At 41.2% G+C, this 17,989-nt stretch overlaps 1 protein-coding gene across 1 annotated transcript; it reads left to right on the top strand.

Moving 5' to 3' along the window:
* Positions 1-1,414: 1,414 nt before the first annotated feature.
* Positions 1,415-15,307, top strand: LOC112253226. Its single transcript, XM_042323681.1, has 13 exons — positions 1,415-1,582; positions 1,925-2,005; positions 3,517-3,702; positions 6,152-6,214; positions 6,477-6,596; positions 7,266-7,345; positions 7,629-8,178; positions 8,342-8,415; positions 8,753-8,966; positions 9,272-9,393; positions 11,379-11,509; positions 13,252-13,348; positions 13,887-15,307. Exons 2-10 carry the CDS (start codon positions 1,930-1,932, stop codon positions 9,289-9,291), a joined length of 1,383 nt encoding a protein of 460 aa, XP_042179615.1. The 5' UTR covers positions 1,415-1,582; positions 1,925-1,929; the 3' UTR covers positions 9,292-9,393; positions 11,379-11,509; positions 13,252-13,348; positions 13,887-15,307.
* The last annotated feature ends 2,682 nt before the right edge of the window (positions 15,308-17,989 follow it).

Below are 17,989 nucleotides of genomic sequence, written 5' to 3'. Positions count from 1 at the left end.
TGGCTACCCAGACTATTTGCCCCCCCACTTTAATAACCCTACCTGCATATACATAACTACCTCAATTACCTCGACACCGGTGCCCCCGGCAGAGCAAGGGGAACCACTACTTCAAGGACTCAAAGCGAGTGACGTCACCGATTGAAACGCTACTAGCTAGCCATTTCACATCCGTTACATAAAGTAATGAATTTTGTCAGTTTAACTGTCACTGATAAAATGGAAGATGGAAACCAGTACACATTGCCTGCCCTTGGAAATGTCATAAATTGAATTTTCCCCATATCTGTCATGTCGGCAACATGCCTTGGAGGCATGGTTTGATATTCGCTTGCATGGCAGCAAATAAATATGGAGACTCTGCAGATTGAAATTGAATTAAATGTGCGCCTGAAAGCGGCAATGTGTGCAAACACAGCCCTCTCAGTTTCAGTCGTAATGGAAGTCACAGGACTGGGTCAACGTCAATGATGTGACCACCTGGTTTGGGAGGACGGACAGAATCAGTGTTTTTATTCCATTACTGGATAATGTCTGCATTTTCTCTCTCAGTTCCACAGACTGGGGGGGGAGTGTTGTCAAAGACAAACTAGGCCTACTCATGTTAATTTCACACTGAGGTAGGCAAAGTGATGCCGAAACATTGGTGTTTTCTTACCCAATAAATTCCTGGTAGGTTATACACATGGAGTGTGCAACTCTTCTATAGTTTCCAGTTTATTCACTGGAGTCAGCACCTCTACACTAAATAATTTGTCAGCTCATGCTTTTTATTCGAGTTTAGACACATCACATGCTGAAATGTAACTTATGTTTTGATACAGGTTTGTTGGTGGAAACGCTTGCAATAGCAATGAGGAAATTTGAATGGAGATTTGGCAAGCACTTAAGATAAAATAAACAGTCTATAAACATGTTTTTCAGCTATTTTGTCATCCAGGTGTGACTTCCATTCATAGTGTATTTTGGTGCTAATAAGTTCCTAAGAAAACGTAATAAAATCACTGTTTCCCAAATTGGGAACAGTCTGAATATGAGTGGATATATATTTTAGGATAATATTATATAAAGCCATTGCTTTTATTACTATTCCGCCAGGGTTTCTCAAACTCGGTCCCGGGGACCCCAAGGGGTGCACGTTTTGGTTTTTAGCCCTAGCACCGAACCGCTGATTCAAATGAAGCCTGATGATTACTTGATTATTTGAATCAGCTGTGTAGTGCTACGGCAAAAACCAAAACGACCGAGTTTAGGCTATTATTAATAGTTATTGTAGCCATTCAGTTAAAGTGTATTCAGGTATATTATTAATATTATTCCCCCACAGAAATCTAACATATATGTTGAAAAATATATATTTTTATTCCACACTCATCCTGACAACCGGAAGTGCGCTCGAAGAGATAAACGTTGGGATTGTGGCGTGTAGTCATTAATTTGTGTTTCCATGCTTTGGCAGACGTTCTACTGGAAGTAGTTTCTGGTTTACTTAAAATAAACTTAAACTGTAGTCGCTGCATAGTTTACACTGCACATAAAACCAACAATTTGGGAGCGGCAAATTTAAGTCATTAGTTGAAGGGTGAGTTCAAGAACTACGTATTCTGACGATGAGTCCATTGCAGTCTCGCAGATTTTATAATGCATTGGACAGTGCATCTCGAAATCACATCGTTTACACTGACTGGGTTCCAGTCGCTGGTAAACTGATGAGATGTGGATTAATATTTAATGTTAAAAAAAAACCGTATAATTTAAGAATTTGTTAAATGTTAAACAACCTCACGAACCTTGCGATGGAATTTAATTGGACGCACTGTCCTTTGGATTAATTTGCTCAGCAAGCTGCTTCCAACTGCGAACATTGATGAATAACGATAACACTACAACTAAGTAAAATATTAATTGACACATGAAATAACAGGCACAATGGAGTTTAAACGGAAAAAAAAGATGACTTACTTCACAATTGGACTGATCTTTCTTCTAAGTGGTATGGAATATGGTAAGTATGTATTTTTCTTTGGGGGGGGCATGTGTATTGTGGTTACTCTAGCCTATGCGAACATTTTACAATATAGATAAAAAATGCACATTCAACTGAAGCTAACATTTGCGTACCACACTGATGTGACTGTTCTGTACCCTGTCAGACGGTCAGAAAATGTAACTTATTTTCTAATGTTGCAGTTTACTGCTGTCACTGTTGAGCTGGTGTAGAGGTTATGAGTAATTATTTTAATGGACAGAAACATGGTTTGTAAAGCCCAATTGATTTCCTAATGACTCCCTTGCATCTTTCCCAATCTTTCCACTACTTTAAACCTGATCATTAACTAATTTATGCTCTTCGCTTCATGTCAGCTCAGCTGATTTTTACAGCACATTCCAGTCATTGTATTGCCTAATGTTAAAATGGGAATTAATTGCTTTTAGACCTGAACAATTCTTTGTCAACTCTTGCTGTACTGATTGGCAAATAACCTCCGTACAGAGATTCATTAAGCGCTTCTATTCTTTTTTTTGGTACGTCATTGATAGGCCTACTTATGTGTGATTGTTATTATTAGCCAGGTAAAATGTGAACATGAGTTCGCAAGTAGGATGCTCTTGGGGCAGATTTAATAAACTACTGTGTGTGACTTGACGAGGAAATCAATGTCTCGACACAATCCTTAGTTCCGTCGGGAGCTAGGACCAGGCTCCCAGAGGCATGTTTAAGAGGGGGACAGGTTTCCGCAAGCAAACAATTTAAACCTTGGAATCCACAGGAGAGGATCGGTCTCATGACGTCAGATAATCTAAACGCTGATGTTGCCCCTGGTCACTTGTGGTTTGCACTCAGATTCAGTCAAGCTTTAGCTTCATTGTGCATGATTTAAAAAGTTACACACACACACACACCTCAAGTGCAAGTCAGTCAGGCCACATGTAAACGTCATAATTGACTTGCATTTCGTGAGAATGACTGTAGTTAGCCTTGCTCACAGACAAGCAGTACAGTTAACTTTGGGGTCATTTAGAAAATTCCTTGTTTTTGAGAGAAGCACTTTTTGTCCATTAAAATAACATCAAATTGAATAGAAATACAGTGTAGATATTAAAGTTGTAAATGACTATTGAAGCTGTAAATGAATTTGATGGAATATCTAGAAAGAGGTACATAGGCCCATTATCAGCAGCCATCACTCCTGTGTTCCAATGGCAAGTTGTTAGCTAATCCAAGTTCATAATTTTAAAAGGCTTATTGATCATTAGAAAACCCTTTTGCAATTGTTAGCACAGCTGAAAACTGTTCTTATTAAAGAACCAATAAAACTGGCCTTTTTAGACTAGTTGAGTATCTTGAGCATCAGCATTTGTGGGTTTGATTACAGGCTCAAAATGGCCAGAAACAAAGCACTTCTGAAACTCATCAGTCTATTCTTGTTCTGAGAAATGAAGGTGAGAAATTGCCAAGTGTAAATTGAGGAACTAAAGGAGCAATTATTTTATTCCATGCCTCCCTCTCTCCAGCTGTGATCTTGCCCACGATATGGAGGTACCTGCAGACTCTGGGGGCAGCGCCTTACTTCCTAGGTCTGGGCCTATCGGCATTCAGTCTGTCTGGTCTCCTCTCGGGCCCTCTGTTTGGCCACTGGTCTGACAAGACACACGCCACCAAGAAGATAATCCTGTTTGCAAACCTCTTTGAAATTGTCGGTAAGTTATTCTCTGAAATCTTACCCAGAATCCCAAATCAACCCTTAACTCCTACCCCTTAGGCACTTTTGTAGATCTGATAATTCGACAGGTTTAAGCAATATGGAGACAATTCAACCTGGCCTTCCAGAGGGTAATATTCTTAAGAATGATGCCGGAGGGAATGGTGTCTTTTAAAAGCTCCTGACCAATTGTGCAATTAACATTTTTGTGCTAATCTTTTTGTTTTTTTGTACTTAATGTTTCCACAATCATTTCTTATGACCTAAAAGAGTGTCTGGACATCAGAAACAGCTATCACTAACCTTGGATGAGGACTTCCATTTCAATAAGTCGGGAGGTGAAAGACATATGATTATGATCCCGGGATCTGGCCCAAATCCCGACACTTGAAGGAGACTGCGCTTTTGAGGCCGACATGCGGAATACCAGACGAGACTACATCGGAGAATGGATAAATCACCTCTACTAACTGTTCTATTGGTGAACATGCAATCGCTGGAGAATAAATTGGATGAGCTCTGTTCGAGACTGTCCTATGAACGTGCTCTGAACTCTAATATTCCATGTTTCTCAGTCATGGCTGAACAAGGACATGGTAATTGGAAATTCATCATTTTTTTTTCTATACATCGACAGTGTCAGGGAAGCTCAGGGGAGGGGCTATGTCTCTTTGATAGCAGCTGGTGTGCGATCTGTAATATTAAGGAAGTCTCGAGGTTTAGCTCGCGTGAGTTAGAATACCTCATGATAAGCTGTAGACCATTCTTCAGCTTTTTTTTTTTTTTTTGCGGTCTATATACGACCACAAACCGATGCTGGCACTAAGACTGCACTCAATGTGCTGTAGTGCCGTGGGCCAACAAGAAAATGCTCACAGAGGTGGCACTCCTAGTGGCTGGGGACTTTAATGCAGGGAAACTGAAATCTGTTTCACCTAATTTCTACCCGTATATTACATGTGCAACTAGAGGTGAAAACTCCAGAGACAACTCTCCCTCGTGTTCCATTTGGCAAATCTGGCCATAATTCTTTCCTCCAGATTCCTGTTTACAAGCAAAAAGTCAAACAGGAAGTACCAATATGAAAGTGGTCCGATGAAGCGAATTCTAAACTACAGGGCTGTTTGGCTAGCACAGACTGGTATATGGGGCGGCAGGGTAGCCTAGTGGATAGAGAGTTGGACTAGTAACCGGAACGTTGCAAGTTCAAACCCCCGAGCTGACAAGGTACAAATCTGTCGTTCTGCCCCTGAACAGGCAGTTAACCCACTGTTCCTAGGCTGTTATTAAAAATAAGAATTTGTTCTTAACTGACTTGCCTAGTTAAATAAAGGAAAAATAAATAAAATATGTTCTTGGATTCATCTGATGGTTACCACATCAGTCCACCGGCTTCATTAATAAGTTCATCGACGTCGTCCCCACAATGACCGTATGTACTTATTCCAACCAGAAGCCATGGACTACAGGCAACATCTGCACTGAGCTAAATGCTAGAGCTGCTGCTTTCAAGGAGCGGTACTGTAATCCGAATAAGAAATCCTGCTATGCCCTCCGGACCATCAACCAGGCAAAGCATCAATACATGACTAAGATCGAGGGGAAGGGTGAGCTGTCCAGCTGTGAGCTGTGAGCTGTCCAGCTGTGCAGCTGTCCAGCTGTGAGCTGTCCAGCTGTGAGCTGTCCAGCTGTGAGCTGTCCAGCTGTGAGCTGTGAGCTGTCCAGCTGTGAGCTGTCCAGCTGTGAGCTGTCCAGCTGTGAGCTGTCCAGCTGTGAGCTGTCCAGTGACTCGAGCATACCTGACAAGCTAAATAACTTCTATTCTTGCTTCGACGCTGGCAACACTAAACTATCCGTGAGTGTTCTGGACAACTGTGACCTCGCTCTCCACAGCTGATGTGAGTAAGACCTTTTAAACGGGTCAACATTCAGACTGATTACCAGGACGTGTACTCCGAGCATGCACTGACATTTTCAACTTGACCCAGTCTAAATGTTTCAAGTAAACCACCATAGTCTCTGTGCCCAAGAACGCCGAAGTAACCTGTCCAGATGACTACTGCCCCATAGCACATCTGTAGCCATGAAATGCTTTGAGAGTCATGGCTCACATCAATGCCATCCTCCCAGACACCCTGGACCGACTCTAATTTGCATAGCATCTGTGGATCTGTATCTCTATTGCATTTGACACATGGACACAAGGAACATGTGAAAATGCTGTTCATTGACTACAGCGCAGCGGTCAACACCATAATGCACCACACTAACGATCAATATGGGTGGGCAGTTTTGATCAGTTTTGCCATGTAGATCACAATGAATATGATTACATGGACCTGATCCTAGATCAGCACTCTGATGCTTGAAACTCATGGTCCCTGGTCGTTCTACTGTGATTGTCTTTGTCCTCTAGGTAACTTCATGTATTTCATGTTGTCCTCTAGGTAACTTCATGTATTTCATGGGCTACTCCAAATGGCTTTTGATCTCTAGCAGACTAGTAGCAGGTGAGACTACCCATATACTACTAGAGCAATGCAGTTTTGCGCTGTAAAGGACACTTATAATATATATATATATTTACCAGATTATTTAGATTATATCCTAATCAAAATGTTTTGCAGGGTGAATCATGTCTTTTAGAGTAAAAATGACATGCTTGTGGCCACTCTAAAATAGACTTAGAAAAAAAGTTGACATTCAGAATTATTGTATCTGTTTTCATGCTAACCTCCATGTTACTAATGTGTACGTGGTCTGCTCCCAAAGGTGTTGGTACAGGTGCTGGTTCGTCCATCTTCGGCTTCATGGGTCGATGCACAGCCCATGAGGACCGCTCCACTGTGTTCGCATCGGTCATGGCGTGCCGACAGATTGGCCTAATGATTGGTCAGTGCTGTTTGTCTGCTTCCTTTGTGCCATTCGTTGTAGGAGTGTTGTGTTTTTGGAAACGCACACTGTTCTACATACAGGCCTGGTTTTGACAAGATGGAGTACATAATTACTTTTTGTAGCAGGTCATAACTTGGACAGCAGGTTAGGATAATTAACATGGCAGGTTAGGAGAATTGGAAGTGTTTAGGCTTATCGAAAAATGCTAAACTTGTTCCTGACACAACTCAAAATATATCTAGCCACAACCAGGGCAGCCCTCCAGAACAACATTGTTTCCAGTAATGCGTTTCTGCTTCATAGCATGTTGGCATTTACTCAGTTTATAGAGTTCAAGGTTGTCTTTTTTTTTCCCCAGTCCTGCTGCTATTGATCAGGGCCTGTATTCATTAAGCTCCTCAGAGTAATATCTAGGATCAGATCCACCTTGTCCATAATAATCATTCATTATGATCTAAAATACTCAACTGATCCTAGATCAACACTCCTACTCTGTATTTTGGCCTCTGCTCTCACAATGCCTTGAATTGTTTTTAATGTCTCAGGAATAAGATATTTCCATATTCTGACATGTGCACCAGGACTATGAAAAAGACTACCTGGAATGCACCCACCTGTGTCTGTTAGTGTAAGGGTCTGTCTCATGATGTCCCTCATCACACACAGGTCCCGTCTTGAATCTCTTCCTGAGGCTTTGTGACTTCAAGTTGGGGCCATTTGTGGTGAACAAGTACACTGCACCTGGGGTAAGACGATGATAACTGAATAATTTCTCCTCTTTTCACAGTATAATAGTTATATGGTAACGTGTAGTAAGATACTGTGTCTTATCTATAGACCTTATTCTGTCATTTTTCCATTGAGAAATTGAATGATTACCTGATGTTAGAAATGTGTCATTTGTTAATATACTTAGGTCACAAACAAGGTAGAACTATATGAACAAACTGGCCAAATGCACCATACGGGGATTTGAAACTTGTAAATACCGGTTGGCTGCTCTAACCGTAAGACTATCCCTTTTCACAGCTTTTTATGTGCTTCATGTGGACCCTCCTCCAGCTGGTCGTGGTCTTCATGTTCTGGGACCTCCCTCCCCGGGAGGAGCTTGTGGGGGCGGGAGCCGAGGAGACGGGAACTGAGGAGACGGGAACTGTGGAGGAGGGAGCAGTGGGGGGAGCTGGGGCCGGAGCCGAGGGGGTGGGGGAGGGAGCTGTGGGGGAGGGAGCTGTGGGAGCCTGGGGGAGGGAGCCTGTGGGGAGGGAGCTGTGGGAGGAGCCTGGGGGAGGGAGCTGTGGGAGGAGCCTGGGGGAGGGAGCTGTAGGAGGAGCCTGGGGGGAGGGAGCCTGTGGGGAGGGAGCCGTGGGAGGAGCCTGGGGGGAGGGAGCCGGGGAGGGGAAGCCCTTGCTCGGGCAACGCCCAGACATCCTGGGGTCCTACGGCTCGGTGGTGACCCCTGATCCTCCTAGGTCAACTGCTAACCCGGCCAAGTCCAACCTGCCTCACGTCTCTCCTACCCCCTCGCCCCCACTCGAAGGGGTGGGTGACTCTAGCTCTGCGAGTTTCAGTATGAGCCGAGGTGGGTGGTGATGGATGCGTTTCTCAAGTTGGTAAAATACATTTAAATGTGTATTGATCTTGTGGGGGTACCTGTCCAACTCCCCTTGTCTTTCTTTCCTCCACACCATCACTCTCTGACCCTGTTTCTGTCTCTCTCCCTCTCTGTGCCTCACCTGTTTTAGAGTTCCTAAGGGAGGAGGTGGTTGTGCTGTTCACAGCTCACTTCGTCATACTGTTTAACCAGACAGCACTGGAGGTGAGCTTGCCCAACTGTCCATGTGCTCTCTTCCTCACTCACTGAAGAACCTTTCACATACGACATTGCATAAAAGTGACTGGGGGGGCAGGGTAGCAGTTAGCCAAATCACTGTCCTTAAACCAACTTTCAGTGTGTCCTCATGCAAACATCGTTATGCTTGGTTGTGGAGGCGTTGGCTAAATTACATGCTGGACGATTACGAAGTACTTGTTAGACTTTATAGTAATGTTTTTGAATATGCTATGTTAGTGGGAGCGCTAATAACACTTTTCATGAAGTGTTTATGAAAAATGTGTCAGTAACGTGGCCTCCTTTTGATTTCCTACCACCTTAGACCGTCGTGACGCCGTTGACCCAGCAGTACTTTAACTTCGGGGAGTTGGAGAACAGCATAATTTACTGCGTCTGTAGTGTGGAGGTGATCACAGGCTTCCTGTTTGTCCACTGGCTGTGCCGGCGCACGACCGAGAGGGTGGTGCTGGCCGTGGGCCTTATCCTTTGCCACATCTCCTGCGTATGGTGCCTCATCTTCCTGGCCAACCCACAGGGTGAGTGAGGTTGCCCAACACGCTCTACTCAGCCGGGCCATTTTTTATTTTTAGCTAGGTCGAACAATGTTGCCTACTCAGACAAGCTATTTACCATACAGCAAATGAGAAACCTTGAGAGAATGTTATTTTACAACAAAAACATGTTTTAAAATCGCCATTCATTTTAATGGCAGGATTTCAGATTCAGGATACTGACTGTGACTAATGTGCTGTAACATTGAGTAACTTTAGAACTGTTGTGACGTACTTCCATTGCTAATAAAAGCCAATGTTTTAGTCCCATGTCTTTCTCCTCTCCTCAGGTAATTTCCCTGGCAGTTAGCAGAGTTCATCATTGGTGTGTTCCTGCAGATTTCGGGGCTCCCCTTTGTTGCTGTGGCCCAGGTGTGTCTCTTCTCCAAAATCACTTCGCTGAAGTCCCAAGGTAAGCAACGGCGCCCTCTAGAGGACACCTTTTGTGCGTCTGTAGTTTAACTGTGTGCTCTAAACCAGTCTTGTTCATTTAGGCACCAATCGGAAGAGAACTAACTGAAACAGGGAGGAATCATCTGGACTTGTCCAATAAGAAGCTTATTTTCAATTTCCGTTGCTTAAGGATTTGCATTGTGTACCTTAATGAACATAACCCTGGTATACCCCATTTCCGTTCTGCCTGGTTTCGTCCGTAATTCACATAAACCCCCGAGAGATGCAAAATCCACTCTTTATCAAAACATTGGGATGGGGTGGCCACTTTGTTATTTCTGAACTTCAGAGTCCCCCTTTTAATTACTTGGTTATTTAGAGTAGGTTCCCTGATTTTTGTATTACTATTGATCAGTGTGATGTGAAGGGACGAGAGAACAAACCTGCAGGTACTGTGCTGCCTCTGAGCAGAACAGTTACAGAGCAGCTTTTTTTTTCTGTTTCAAGGTGTTTTAATGTTTTTCTATGGACCTAAAGGGCCCTGTTTTCTTAAATCTGTGCCGACCATCTGTCTGCCTTTGAGGAAACCCTAACTTTGGTGCCACTGGACTACTATGGTTGACTTTGTGAAATAACTAATTTCACTGCACCTATCCAGTGTGCCAATTAAATATAATATATACACACACACACACCAAGTCGGACGTTTACATACACTTAGGTTGGAGTCATTAAAACCAGTTTTTTTTTTTTTCAACAACTCCACAATTTTGTTTTGGCAAGTCTGTTAGAGGACATCTACTTGTAATTCTCCTAAGTCATTTTTCCAACAATTGTTTACAGACAGATTATTTAACTTCTAATTCACTGTATCACAATTCCAGTAGGTCAGAAGTTTACATACACTAAGTTGACTGTGCCTTTAAACAGTTGTCATGGCTTTAGAAGCTTCTGATAGGCTAATTGACATCATTTGTGTAAATTGGAGGTGTACCTGTGAATATATTTCAAGGCCTACCTTCAAACGCAGTGCCTCTTTGCTTGACATCATGGGGAAATCAAAAGAAATCAGCCAAGACCTCAGAAAAACAATTGTAGTCTACAAGTCTGGTTCATCCTTGGGAGCAATTTCCAAACACCTGAAAGTACCACATTGATCTGTACAAACAATAGTACGCAAGTATAAACACCATGGGACCACACAGCCGTCATAACGCTCAGGAAGGAGCCGCGTTCCGTCTTCTAGGCATGAACGTACTTTGGTGCGAAAAGTGCAAATCAATCCCAGGACAACAGCAAAGGACCTTGTGAAGATGCTGGGGTACAAAAGTATCTATATCCACAGTAAAATGAGTCATATACCAACATGACCTGAAATGCCGCTCAGCAAGGAAGACTCCACTGCTCCAAAACCGGCATAAAAAAAGACCATTACGGTTTGCAACTGCACATGGGGACAAAGATCGTACTTTTTGGAGAAATATCCTCTGGTCTGATGGAACAAAACTAGAACTGTTTCGCTATAATGACCATCGTTATGTTTGCAGGAAAACGTGTGCGAGCAAGGAGGCCTACAAACCTGACTCAGTTATACCAGCTCTGTCCAGAGAAATGGCCCAGAATTCACCCAACTTATTGTGGGAAGCTTGTGGAAGGCTACCTGACACGTTTGACCCAAGAGAGAATTTAAAGGCAATACTCAGTTAATATTTCGTAGTATGTAAACTTCTGACCCACTGGGAATGTGATGAAATATCACATCTTAAATAAATCTCTACTATTATTCTGACATTTCACAATCTTAAAATAAAGTGGTGATCCTAACTGACCTAAGACAGGGCATTTTTACTAGAATTAAATGTCAGGAATTGTGAAACTGAGTTTAAATGTTTTTGCCTAAGGTGTATGTTAACTTCCGACTTCAAACTATGTATTTATTTCTGAACCCCAGGTATGTCTCTTTGTTATTTGTCAGTAAGTGTCTGCCTGTCCCTCTCTCTCCAGGGTTGAGCCAGGGGGTGCGTCGCTCTGTGGGTGGTCTGGCCACTATCTTGGGCCCCCTATGGGGGGGTGGTTTGACGGGACACATGTACATCATGCTGGGGTTGATGATGGCTCTACTGGCCCTGTTCGCTGTGAGTTCACTGTCTCTTGTAAAATAGATTTCATTTAATTGAGAATAACCCATATAAATAAATGTACCTTATAACATATCAAATGATAGTCTACACCGCTTTATCAAACAGTGAAATGCTTACAGGTCCTTCCCAACAATATAGAGAAATAAAAACTTAACGAGGAATAAATATACAATGATTAAGGATAACTTAGTTTATAGACATAGCTGTATGTTCGAGAGGTCGACCGATTTCATCGGAATGGCCCGTTTTTTAAATTAGGGCTGATCTCAAGTTTCATAACAATCGGTAAATCAGCGTTTTTGGACACAGACTATGGCCGATTACGTTGCACTCCACCAGGAGACTGCGTGGCAGGCTGACTACCTGTTATGCTAGTGCAGCGAGGATGTAAGGTGCTAGCTAGCATTAAACTTATCTTATAAAAAAAATCTTAACTATCAATAGTTAACACATGGTTGTTGTTGCTAGTTTATCTAGCTTGTCCTGCGTTGCATATCGATGCGGTGCCTGTTAATTTGTCATTGCATCACAGCCTACTTCGCCAAACTTTTAAAAAATTTAAATGTAACAAGCGCATTTGTGAAAAGCACTGTCGTTGCACCAATGTGTACCTAACCATTAATGCCTCTCTTAAAATCAATACACAAGTATATATTTTTAAACCTGCATTTTTAGTTAATATTGCCTGCTAACATGAATTTCTTCTAACTAGGGAAATTGTCACTTTTCTTGCGTTCTGTGCAAGTAGAGTCAAGGTAAATGCAGCATTTTGAGCCGCCTGGCTTATTGCGAACTGTGTGAAGACCATTTCTTCTTAACAAAAGACCGTAATTAATTTGCCAGAATTCTACATAATTATGACATGACATTGAAGGTTGTGCAATGTAACAAGAATATTTAGCCTTATTGATGCCACCCGTTAGGTTAAATACGGAACGGTTCTGTATTTCACTGAAAGAATAAACGTTTTGTTTTTGAAATGATAGTTTCTGGGTTTTTGACCACATTAATGACCTAAGGCTCATATTTCTGTTATTATATTCTAATTAAGTCTGTTTTGATGGAGGAGTCTGAGTGGTGGTAGGCCACAGCAGGCTCGTAAGCATTCATTCAAACAGCACTTTCGTGCATTTGCCAGCAGCTCTTTGCTATGCTTCAAGCATTGCGCTGTTTGACTTCAAGCTTATCAACTTCTGAGATTAGGCTGGCAATACTAAACTACCTTTTAGAACATCCAATAGTCAAAGGTATATGATAGTCCTATAATGACTACAACCTAAAACTTCTTACCTGGGAATATTGAAGACTCATGTTAAAAGGAACCACCAGCGTTCATATGTTCTGAGCAAGAAACTTAAACGTTAGCTTTTTTTACATGGCACATATTGCACTTTTACTTCAACTTTGTTTTTGCATTATTTAAACCAAATTGAACATGTTTCTTTATTTGAGACTAAATAGATAATAGATCTGTTTAAATAAGTGTTCATTCAGTATTGTAATTCATGATTTTGTATGTAAGGGGTCTGAATGTACGAGTAGAACAGAGGTCAACTGATTTTATAATTTTTCAACGCGATTGGAGGACCAAAAAAAGCCTATCGATTAAATCGGATTATATATATGGAGCATATATCTAACGCGTTTGGTTGGCTTACTTCATTGTTTATTTTTTGGGGTTTCTGATGTGAATAATAAGTTTAATGTTTTGTAACATTGTAAATTTTCTCTATCAGATCATGTTCTCCTTCTCCTATCCCCGTCTGGTGGCTCCCACTGTGGTGGAACATGCAGATTGCTTGGAGGAGTGTGACAAATGTGGGGGTTTGCGAGGTACGTCTCAATTTACAAATAATATAGCAGATGCTTCTATCCAAAGGGACACTTTTTAAAAATGTGTTTTTGTAGGGTATCTCTCTTTATGCCACTCCGATATGGAAGTGACGTTGTTCTAGCAGGCTTGGAGAACTAACGTAGCGGGTTTGGAGAACTGACGTTAAGGCTCTAACCTGCTACAACAATCACTTTCTATCGAAATGGCGTGAAGTGTCCCTAGTCCTGTGAATCAAACTCGAGCGCCATTGCGCGACAGAGGACCACGAATGTTCTTGAAACCGTAGAAGTTGGTGCGTGGTCCCAAATGAAGCCATTCAATGCATTGTAGAGGGTCCAGTTCATGCATATTTATTCATTTGTGAGGAAATGAGTAGAACATATGTTTCAGCTGTTGGTTGGGCCATGTCAGATCTTGTCTATTTACATGTTTAACACATCATCCAAACAAATGCTACACTATAAAATGTACTTAAAAAAATATATATATATCCACTTTGGCACGGTATTTCAAATGTGTTTTCTCTTTCTCTGCAAGTGTGAAGCGAGTCTCTTCCTACCCTGAATTCATCTCAGGACATGTGCTTCCTCAATCTCTGAAGACTCACATACATTGCGCACACACACCGTACAAGATGACTGTAGAGCCTGTACTAGATGAATGTACGTCTGCAAATATAGTATCAAAATGGAAACGAAATACTTTGGAATTAGGTGTAATGTACAAACATTTTATAAAGGTGTTGGTTATGCACAAAACATCACAACTTTGTAAAAGTGTTTCATTTTTATAGCTCATAACCTAATCACATTTCACATGATTGTACCACTGACTGAAACACTTTCAAACATTGACTCCGACAAAGATTTTATAGGAAATGTACAGATCAGCTTTTTTTATTTTTTATGTTGAGACAAATGGTCAAAACATTAATACCTCACCCCCACACACTGCCCAGAGTTTTCAGCTGACTGAAATGTGTGAATGCATTTTTGGTTTTGTTTGATGGCTGAATATGATTATGAAATGCAGTGCCCTTTTCGAACACTGGTGGGGGCCCTTATCCTTTTTTTTCCTTTACTGTGGTGTTACTGAAGACTGTGGCAGAGCCTCAAGTAGATAGCTTATCCTGGTCCCAGATCCGTTTGTGGTCTTGACGACGCCATTGCTGTCGACGTTAAGCCAAACTGTTTACAGTGACGAGGAGTTGGCTCGATGGCACAAACAGACTGGCACTCTGGCAACAAAATAGCCCAAGAACACGTTTATGAAAACCACACTTTTTCCACAGAATGAGGGCAAGGGGAAATACTAGATCACTACTGACTGTAATAAAAATAATCGCTTTATGAATGGAGTCGTGTTTAAGTTATAACTGTTCTGGAAGTCTTGTGACATGACTGTAAAGATGAATATGGTGCAATGTAATCCACTATTTTTGCACTTGAGGTATTATATTTTGGTCAGCACAACCTGTTCTATAACCACTTAGTTAATGAATTTGTCTTCCCTTTGAGTATAGCTGTTTTTACCCAGAGGTGTCTCATTTTGTAAAGGATATGCTAATTGTTATAGTTAACATTTATCTTTCTATATTCGAGACATTTTTCCGTACTCTTTGGATACTTTAAGTTGCATATGATTTGAACGCACATTTCCTCATAGCTCGTTGTCATGGTCCCTAATGTGTTGTACTATTTTTGTGGTTACTAACGGAAGTCTAAAACTTAGCTTTCAAACAAATATTTCATCTATTTGAATAATGTTCTAGTACATTATTACCTACCATTGTTAAACAAGTTTGTCAAATGTTTTCAATCCAAATGAAAACGTTACACCAGTCTCTGCAACACTACTGTGTACATGTACTACCAGCCCAGCCTGGTACAACCGTATATTGTGTGTTTTGACCATTTTACAATGAAATGTCATTGATAATAAAAACAGTTTTGCCAGTGTTTAAAGTGTACCTCAAATTGTTATATTAGTGACATATGTGCACCGTTTAGAAAGTTTGCAAATAAACGCCCGATTGCGATGGTAATTTCAAAAACAATAATTCCAGGGTGAGGAGAGACTCAGGTAAGGGGGGGGGGCAATACTATAACGTTATGTCCTGTAAAACCGGAGCGGTTTAGCCACAATTTTGAGGTTAACAAATATAATGCATATTTAAAATGCCAACATGTAATTACAGAAACTAACAGTTAACGTTAGTACATAAAGGCAAATTGTTACGTAACATTTAACTGCCATGTAAATATGCCGGTGTTGGGCCACATTGGAAAGTGGACAAAATGTGAGCTGTATTTATTAGAGATTTGACTTTAATATGCATTGCCACGTTAAGCACTTTTAAATGTCTATCAGAAATTAGAAGCTCTACATATGATACGCAAATATCAGATTTGTTTAGACTAGCTAATGACAATGTCTTCAGCAAAAAAATAACTGTTGGTCATAATCGTAAGGCAAGGCACTTATTTCACTTTCTTTGAAAGATATTATTAGTTCAAGGAATATAACCTCCCGTCTGTTTAACTCCAATCCAATGTTAATTACAGAGCTCTTAAAAATAACTGATTCACGTTTTGTAAAGCGAAAAACCACGTTTTTATGAACTCTGAATGAATTTCAAATGGAGCTATTGAAAATATAATAAACTGACAGATTTGACAGCGCTCTTGAGTTCTAACTAAAACACATTTAGAAAGCAAAGTCCTGTTCTGTACCATATACATTTCGCAATCTACATGCCATAACTAAGCAAACGATTTTGAGGGAAAATTATTCAAGTAAATTAGTTTTGTCTGGTCCAGCTTTTTTGAAATGTGGTGGAAATAAAGTTAACGCTTCAGGGGATGTAAAAATAAAAATCTACATTCAAGTTTAAGATTGCTCACATTGCTTCTTTTTAGTTTTATTTTGCTGCTTACTACCGGTATTCACTGAACGTCTATATCACGTGCCTTAATGGGATTGTGTAGTTTAGTGATAGCTAGTTAAGTAATATTTTATTACCGTACTTTTTAATATTTTTTTTTACCAACATTGCTGAATGTTCTCGAAGTCATTAATTGTATGGATTAATGTGGTCTTTGCCGCAAGAAGAAACATACTGTATTTTTAACTATATATTGTCTTAGGTTAGTGGACCACAACTTTTAAAGTAACTAAAGCAATTTATTTTAGGCCGTGTTTTGATACAGGATTTTATTACAATTTTTATTGAACCTTTAAGTCAGTTAGGAACAAATTCTTAGTTACAAAGACGGCCTACACCCGCCAAACCCTGGTGACGCTGGGCCAATTGTGCGCCAACCTATAGGACTCCTAATCACGGCCGGTTGTGATACAGCCTGGATTCGAACATGGGTTTCTAGTGACGAATGTAGCACTGAGATGCAGTGCCTTAGACCGCTGCGTCACTCCATCAAAAGGACGTTAATGAATAATTTGTCATTGCAATTTTTTCATAGATTACTTTGTATTTGTCTCTTATCGTGGTTTAAGGGCTATCTGCAGTTCGATCAATAAACCACCCCGGCACTTTTTTTTTGGTAAACAGCTGAGGGCTCCTGTAAGTGGCAATGAATGGATAGGAATGACTAACATTTGAAATGGATGGGGCTGGAGAAATGTAACCATTCAAATTAATTGACAGAACTATTGATACAAACACTAAACATCCATTATATTAAAATTGTAGTTATAACAATGTTTTGAGGTTATACAGTGTTTTCTTGCAATTACATTGTTTACAAAGGAGTAAAACAGACGTATGTTTTGGGTTCTGATGGGGGTACGACAGATGAACTAAACTCATGAGGCATCTATGTTGTATTCTTCAATAATTAATTGGTATATATCCTTTAATTGAATCAAAGATAACCCCTTTAAGGCATAACACAATGTCCTGATCAAAATGATCACAAAAACACAAGACATCTAAAATAATATCTTAGCAAGATAACTTACTGTATGCTTATGGACAGTCATTGTCCTTACACAGTCTGGATTTCTAATGGAATTACACAGCCTTTGTCATTTCTAATGAGTACCAGTGCTGCGGTAATAAAACAGGATTTTTTTTGGAGGAGAATTTAGAACTTTTCACATCTATGCAAAGTCATTAGTTTCATTATCCCCACATTAATTTGAAGGTGAGTAGAGTTTTGGAAGTTGGCCCACGTGTTGGGTACCGCCGAGTACCACACCGCACCAGAAGGGGGCGCTATGGCCCGTGTGATTCCCACGACATTGGTCGAGCCAATGGCCCACTGAGAGGTGGCCTGAGCTAATAACGCCAAGGGAGCGAGGAGGGGGGGGGTGCCCGTTCCTGAAGGCTAGACCCCCTTGTCTTCAGCGTGGCACTACGCCGAAGAGGGGCGGAGACACTGTGGTTGCCCTCTTGTTGAACCCTTTTCCACGCCGGGAGGTAACCAGGGGGATAGAGAGATGGAAATATGGCACGGGGCGAATCACGTTGTAGTGTTGTACTACTAGACCAACCCGGGCTAGCTCCGCCCGCGGGAGCAGTCTGACCGAACAGTGACCCGCCTATTCGAGGTCAGAAGTTTAGAAAACGTGTCAACTGAGGCAATAGTTGGTGGGTTAGTTCCGTCATCCCATTACTCCTG

The sequence above is a fragment of the Oncorhynchus tshawytscha genome, linkage group LG06 (assembly GCF_018296145.1).
Source record: "Oncorhynchus tshawytscha isolate Ot180627B linkage group LG06, Otsh_v2.0, whole genome shotgun sequence".
Classification (NCBI taxonomy): Eukaryota; Metazoa; Chordata; class Actinopteri; order Salmoniformes; family Salmonidae; genus Oncorhynchus; species Oncorhynchus tshawytscha.
Note: the sequence above shows the minus strand (reverse complement) of the source record. Positions and strands in the feature narration are given on the sequence as shown.